We start from the raw sequence: 7,993 nt of genomic DNA, 5'->3' as shown, positions 1-7,993 counted from the left end.
ACACCCCTTTTTTCAAATGAAAATAAAACAGTTTTTTTTTTTTTTTTTTTTGTATTTTCCTTTGTCATCTGTCAGGATTTTATACTAAGGTGAAAAAAAGAAAATGACTCTAAAGGGTTTTTTTCTACACTGATTTGAATACCTTATTCCTCACCAGAGCCAGTTAGTCAGTAACATGTGAATCAATTGGACTGACCTACTTTACTCTAAACAGCCATGGTGTCATTCAGCACAACTTAAACAAATAAGCAGTAGACCAAACTGTAAAACAGAAACCAAAAATATTTGCTAACCAGCAGCTACAAGAGAAACAGATCTATGTAACAGAAGTATTAGCTTAGCAAATGCTAGCATGACTTCCTGTCCCCTGGAGATGCTGTTTATGGTTCTCTGCGGATCCCTCTGTTTTCCTACAGCTGCTCTCAGAAAAAACATTACTTCCAATTGTATTCATTCAGGGTATCACTGTCCGGACTCTGCATATAGATGTAAATATGCCTTAGCTAGCTAAACAAAGCATGTGTGTTCTGTCAGAATACAGCAAACCAGATGTTGGGGAACAAAGGAGGAAAGCTACCATTATGTTTCTGTTTCATGTTGTGAGCAAACATTTCTAACAGATTGGTTTCAACAACTGAATAAAAAAAAACCCTGTTTTGTCCTGGGTCCTATCCGTTATCTCGGGGATGAAATGACCTCTGCCAAGTGGGGCTTCGCAGTGAAAAACAAGAAGCTCTCTCATGAGCTCATCCCCAAACCAGTCGCTACTGGTTCAAACCACAGGTTCATTACCACACCAAAGACAGAGACACGAGGGAGCGAGGGGAGAGGGGAGAGGGAGAGAGAGATAGGATAGGGGAAAGAGAGGGAGAACTGGGAGGATGGGAAGACGGGAAGAACCAAACAAAGAGACAAAAGCGCGAGAGTAGGAAGAACGGAAGAACGAGGAGGAATTACAGATAAAGAACCATAAAATTGCTCAAATTTAGTTGGGGGATACTAATGTTGTTACATATTTAACATGTGATTTCTTAGGCAACCTCAAAACACAAACCCTTATTTCCTGACTGATAACATCTGCCAGCAGGAAGTTGTTTTAAGTGGCCTTCTTTTAATCTGAAGTCATATCTCCATCTTCAACTGTCTCAAACAAGAATGAGAACCTAAACACATGGAAATAGGAAGGGTGCAAAAATACGTTAAATTTAATCATATGAAGATTTTACCATATTTTTAAAAAAATAAGTTATATTTATTCACAGAAACACACATGCAAAACTGATGTACATCCTGTTTTAAACTATTATCCCTAAGCATCATACGACTTTAAGTTTATATATGCCACTAAGGCTTGTTGCTTCATATTGAACACATAGTCATCTACTGCCATCTAGTGGTCAGCGTTTAGGCTAATTTTGGAACATGCTAGCTACCTAAAACATGTGTACTGAATGAACAAATTAACTTAATTTATAATCTGCTTGGTAGCAAAACATAATATATCTGTTACTGTTTATAAATGAAGAGATGGGGTATGTTAGGAATGAAATGGTTTGTTTAGGAGATAGAACATAAGAATGAGAAGGGGGTTGAAATCTGTGCAAAACATGAACTGAGTCGGACTCCCTGCCTCCTAATGGCTGATGGAGTTCACCCCAACTCTCTTCACCTTGAAGTTGTAGATAGAATAAAAAAGGAGAGAAAAACGGGGTAGATTGATGATGCAAAGTTGCCAGGAGCCAAAGGCTCTTTGGAATCATTTCTTTACCTTTGAAATGAATGATGTCAACCCTTTTTAAAACATGACCTGAAATTAATGTCTCTTTATATTATCATTACTACTATTATTTAAACCTATTGAGGTTTGGTTGATAGTTAAAATCCTCCTGTCTCTCCTCTCCATGCAGTTTGACATCAACCAGCTGACGACCACAGTGAATGTAAGCCAAAGCCTCAGCCCCATCCACAAGCTGCTGGAGTCGCCCAGCAGCAGCGGAAGCAGCAGCAGTGGCGGCAGCATGTACCGAGCCGGCGGCGTCGGACCTGTCCAATCGCCTATGGACCGAACCAAAGGTTTCTTCGCCGATGAATCAGAACCGCTCCTCCGCTGCGACTCCACGTCCAGCAAAGACTCCGCCCTCAGCAGAAATGGCTCCTTCATTACCAAAGGTGAGAGGGGAAGTTCAGCCAGGACACAGTGAACTTCGAACCGTTTCTCCACTTGTTGTTTGACGTGTCACGTACACCTCCAACCAAAGGCGGAGATCCCAACATGATGAAGTGTTTGCTTACTTTACTTGCTCAAATAGTTTGAAAATGTCTGCACGAACTTTCTTATTGACATAATAATTGGTATTCATTTGAAAATGATAAAAAAAAACTCAGCTCTGTAAATAAGTAAAAAGCTGTTGACGTTCAAAGACTCCTTAACATCTCCAGGAGGATTTGCAATTCTTATGTAATCGATGGAACGTTAGCTGGAGATAGGCACCAGCACCCCTCCCGACCCCACTAAGGGACAAGGGTGTTAAGAAAATGGATGGATGGATGGATGTAATCAATGGAAGTAGACAAAGAATAATGAGGAAGAAAGTGTCACTTTATGAGTCTGTCTGCCTGTGACTCGTGTTTTAGTCGTTACCTACTGCTTGTATCCAGATAATAGAACAGATCTTCTGTGTTCCTTGTAGAGTCACTCCTGTGAGTCAGTCTGACACAGAAACTGTGTCACCGGGTAACTTTGTTGTAAACGCCGCAAGCATCGGTGAGTAGGTTACACACTGCTCTGAACATGTGTGTAACCTACTCAGGTAATGTAATACACTGTACAATTCAAATTTTAGACATAATGTGAAGTTACAGCGGTGGACTGGTGTCATGGTAGGCAGCACAGATTCTTCATTACAGTGGAGCCTTTGGAGTTCAGCTGTTTCCGATTCTTTAAGTCCTTAACAAATGATTCAGACTCTCATTATTGTTGGCTCATTGTTATTGTAATGTTACGGCTGTTGAGAGAAATGTGGGAAAACATGACTTCCAGTTATAAGTAGATGTTTGGGTGCCCTCATGTGGTCTGTTCTGGCTATTACAATCTGTATATTCATGAGGAACCTAATCTGATTGTGCATGTTGTCAGGACTATTTTAAATTTGTTTCCACAATTCATGAGAAATTGCTTAAGTTTTTTATTAGATTAAATCATACCCATTACTATAAGAGCTAAAGAACAAGAGCAGAAAGTTACTTTACTGACTCTGGTGTGAAAGATAATTACACCAATGTTGTCCAAAATTACACTTCTACACTTAAGCGAAACTGAACAAAGCCATCTCAGCATTTTGATTAAAGTTCAAATTGAACCGGTTGTTATTTATTGTCAGTGAAGACTTTTAAGTAAAAAAAAATAAAATAAAAATAAAAAAATACATACAGTATCTCTCCACTGGAGGGCAGCAAAACCTAAGTTTAAACCTTGGGGACGTTTCATCTTCTTAATTTGCTAACAGAAAAAGACACAGAGTTTTAAGAGGATTTTTGAAAGATTCACCAACTCAACTTTATTTCTTATAAAGAACATTTTGAATGTAATGTAAGACTTATACCTCCAAAGAAAGGTACCGACTTCGTCCAGCCAACTGGCGATAAATTAGCATTCAGCTTTTTAGCTAGCAAGACAATGTCAGCGGTGACTCACATAAAGCAATGAAGGTTTAAAACTTTTTAAGGTTGTCTTTAATATTATTCCAGCTAATAGTCATTAGTGAATGAACATGCTGCTGGAAATACAAATGTTTCAATACCTAATACTGAAAGAAATATTTGGGTGGTTTTCAGGTGAAGTATAATTGCAAAAACTGTAGCATTCAATACAAGAATAATATAATCGAATCTTTTTCTTGTGTCCCCCTGCAGAGAAGAAAGACACGGTTCTCCGGCAGGTTCGCCTGGACCCGTGCGACCTTCAGCCAATCTTCGACGACATGCTGCACATCCTGAACCCTGAGGAGCTGCATGTCCTCGAGGAGATCCCCACCGCCGAGGACAAGCTGGACCGACTGTTTGAGATCGCCGGAGTGAAGAGCCAGGAGGCCAGCCAGACGCTGCTGGACTCCGTCTACAGCCACCTGCCTGACCTGTTATAGTGGAGGGTGTAGGGAGAGAGGGAAAAATAAATAATAAAAAAAAAGCACACAGATGTTCAAAGGCAAAGGGATTGGGTGTAGTTAAGACTTAGTTTGAGTTGATTTTTTCAAACTGGTGGAGTTGGACTCATGAGGCCACTAGTGTAACACGGCTCCAGCAGGTTATTTACCTTTGGTCTGCTCCCTCTGATGAGTCCGGTCAATCCTGACCACTCCTTCATTCCTTCTGTATAAAAACCCCCTCTGCTGCGCCACATCACCACTGGTGATGCTAACTGTGAGGCTCCAAGGCCTTCTGGGTTTTAAAGAGTTGAGTCCAAACGGCTTGAATTATGTACAGACTCCACTCAACTAGCACTTTATTTATCTGAAACGGCCAACGCCTTCTTGTTTAAAGGACAATACCGGTGTTTTTTCTTGTTTGTGCCAATCATTTAGGCCCTTCTTGCCTTTACTAATATTTCAGTGTAAAAGTTATATTTATTATTAACACAACAGGCAATGGTATATAAGCTATAACTCTAAACAACACTGGTATTATTCTTTGATTAAGGTTCTTGTAAATCAAAACGGATTGGGCTGATTTCTGAGTCGTGTGCCTAAACGTGTTCCCTTCCACAAATCTTCGCTTTGTTTCCTTCCTGCTGCCTGATCCTGAAGGGGGGGATGGGTGTTTTTTGGTAGCTTGTGACCACCAGCAGGTAGTAGCATCACTTCAACAGTCTGACACCAAATGCATCGATTAAAATGATTCGAGACTGAAGGAATGCAGTGCCTCATAAAGCACCTCAGGCTTTTCCACATTTGGTCATGTTACAACCACAAACCCTATGTTCTTTCAATGGGATTTTATATTAAAGGCCAAACTCAAAGTAGGGTATTGCTATGAGGAATGGAAGAAGATACAAATTAAAATCTGAAAAGCGTAGTTTGCTGTTTTGTTGAATTTTCTGACCCGGCCACATGTGGGCAGATTTTTTTTACCTCCTCCGGCAGTCTTAAGAGATGGGATCATTTGGACCTCACATGTGTTTTACGAGGTTTTCTTTGTGTGGTTTCTGGAATTGACGATCTGATGGCACAACAGCCCACCTCCCTATGCCTCATTGCTCTCTGACCGTCACATTTACCACGCTCCTCAAAGTCCTGACCTTCATCCAGTTGAACATCTCTAGCTCCACTTCAGATTAGATTTTGAGACACACTCTCCTTCCAACAAGCAGAACCTTTTCAGTTTTTAGATGTTAAACATAAAGTAACCGCAAAAGTGATGAAAGGCCATCACAGGTTCTGGTTGTAAAGTGACAAATCGCTAAAAAGCTCAGAGGATATCAATACTTAGACATTATTTTAGCTCACCTGCCAGTAGGAGAAATGCCTTTTTTCCCCCTGTTTTGTTTTGAACTTCACTGGGAGAGAAAATCTCTTAACTGCCCGTTTGGTGAACCCTGACCCCACATGTGAGCCCAGTGCAGCGCTGAGAAAGGGTTCCTGATTCATTTCAGAGCTTCCTGGCAGCATCAAGGGAAATAACTCAGTCCAGTTTTCTAGATGTTTTATGTTCTTGATATTCCAATGTAATACTCATGCACTAATGGTAATTTCTGTATGTGCTTTTGTCTTGTTTTGTTTTGTTTTGTTTTCCATACTCACTTTGATTTACTATTATTAGTTATTGTAGCATGTGGGTTTCTCTGTCCTCTGTTTGTATGTTTTTGAACCCCTCCATCCCTGGCTGGGGTTCCCTCGCTGGGCTGTAACATATGCATACTCTGTACTCTACTTGAAGTCTGTTACTTGTGCTCACCAATGAACAGAGTGCAGTCTACCGATTCCTTTAACCTTAAACAGTTTAAACCTCATGAACCCCCTCCGTCTTCAACGCATCACGGAACGAGGAGGCGACGTTCTGCCAGAACCTCTGTGGTGTGGACTCTCGCCTTTCGGCCTGGCAGTGGAGAACTAGGACATGATGGAAGGAAAATGGCTGCTTCAGGTACTGCAGCTTGGATGGATGTGACTGAAGGCGGTGCTGCTGTGGACTGCAGTCTGGATGACGGCGGTGAGGAAGTGTGAAGTGGCTGTCCGCTGCGCTGTGGGGTTACTTGTGTCTGAGAAGATGATTTCATCAAATTCACAACTCAAATGTAACCAGTATGTTTACTCTTCAGATTAACTAAATAAAGCTAATTTTTTTTTCTTTTTCAGATTTTTGTGCAGAATTTTGTCATTTAGATTCCTGGGAGTATGGTATACTTCTGTTTGTCTTGTAATGTGTGTTGTGGTTATTTAAAGTAACTCATCTGAACAGAATTTAACACAAATATGAACAATATTACAGAATAACTAACCTTAGTCATTTCAGCATTCGGTCGGCTACTAAATGAGAATTTCATTCTGCCAGCTGGGAGTCTGACTGCAGGTGCAGCTGCTCAGAGCCAAGTTGCAGAAAAGAGAAATGGTTTAAAACATCTGAGCCTTTTAGATTTTAAATGAGAGTTGGAAGGACAGAGAAAAGTTTGTAAAAATTAAAAGGAATCATAATAATATCAACAGGACTGAATTTAACCAATCAAAGCCAATAAATCCTGTTCCATTTTACATATATATATATATATACATATATATATTCTTTTTTTTTTAAAGTTCAGGTAGATTTTTCTATCATGCATATGTGCCAAGATATAGAAAACTTTTTACTTGTTGATTATCATTTACAGACATACAATTATGTATACAAGCCTACAGTTATTAAAGAGGCATTATTATACGGTATTATGCAGTATTACAATACAATAATGTAGCTATGTTACCTTCAGTTGTTATAAAAATGCTGCATATATAAAATATGACTTAAACGAAATTTGACTTTGTCATTTAATGCCTTGAAATTGGGCCTCTGTCTCTTTAAGAAACTCTTGCTCTTCCTGAAACTTCAGGAAATTATCACGTCACCTTCTTAAACCTTTAACAATGTTTTTATCAGTGTTTCACTGAGAGGTAGCTCATATAATGAGGTCAGCAAATGCACAGCTTTTCCAGGTGTTTGCTAATTGCTGCTGGCTAGTCTGAAAGAGCTGAGTTAGGGAGTTTTGGGGGAGGGGTTTCTGTGAGGTGAAAGCTTGGAAACTGCAGCTCCGAGGAGGCGACGCTCAGTCCACCTGGGTGTTTTGCACAGCTGAATGGTTGCCATGGAGATTAAAAGATTTCTCGAACCAGCATGAAAAAAATCAAAGCAACACCAGGTATAATTTTGATGAAAGAATGACATTATGATATGATGTAATGGTTAAAAAAAAGCTGATTATACATAATACTGCCCCTTTAATGCCTCCGTCCTGCTCTCCTACCTCACACCTGTAACCTGTTACCTGATCAATCTCAGTCCATCGCTGCTCCAGCATTCAACCTCCCAGCTGCCTCTCTCTGATCACTGCTCCCTCCCCTCGTCTCTCCTTCTGTACTCGCTCTGAGTGAGTATGTCATTTATAGTATACTTGTCAAAATGTAAGTGGAAATATCTCAAATAGGGATATCTTGGCTTTTGTTCTGACAGCAAAGTGCTAAGCCCCTCCTCCTAGCTCTGATTGGTTGTTTGTGACCTTTTCATTAGACTTAACCTGAGTCAAAAAAGATTCATAACAACCAGCAGATGGCAGCAATTCAACAGCCAGCTACCCAATCAAATGTCTAGTGAAAGAGGTTATGTGAAAATTGATTCATATACACATATATATTCCATTTTATAGTTATGAGCTAGCTTGTATAATAGTAAAATACATCAAAAGTTGTAGAAGTAATTTTAATAAATAAGAGTTCTGAATATCTATCTATCTATCTATCTATCTATC

General features: G+C 39.9%; 1 protein-coding gene across 1 annotated transcript; it reads left to right on the top strand.

The window, feature by feature from the left end:
• Positions 1-1,907: 1,907 nt before the first annotated feature.
• LOC106943788 (tumor necrosis factor receptor superfamily member 21-like) lies at positions 1,908-6,349 on the top strand (the record flags this gene model as incomplete). Its single annotated transcript, XM_015027083.1, has 2 exons — positions 1,908-2,169; positions 3,913-6,349. Coding segments are annotated over 2 exons (492 nt in total), but the record flags the coding sequence as incomplete, so codon positions are not given.
• Positions 6,350-7,993: the final 1,644 nt, after the last annotated feature.

The sequence above is a fragment of the Poecilia latipinna genome, unplaced genomic scaffold (genome assembly GCF_001443285.1).
Source record: "Poecilia latipinna isolate Pla-1442-1.1 unplaced genomic scaffold, P_latipinna-1.0 Scaffold5951, whole genome shotgun sequence".
In the NCBI taxonomy this organism is placed as follows: Eukaryota; Metazoa; Chordata; class Actinopteri; order Cyprinodontiformes; family Poeciliidae; genus Poecilia; species Poecilia latipinna.
The sequence above is the reverse complement of the archived record's forward strand: the minus strand, read 5'-3'. Positions and strand labels throughout refer to the sequence as shown.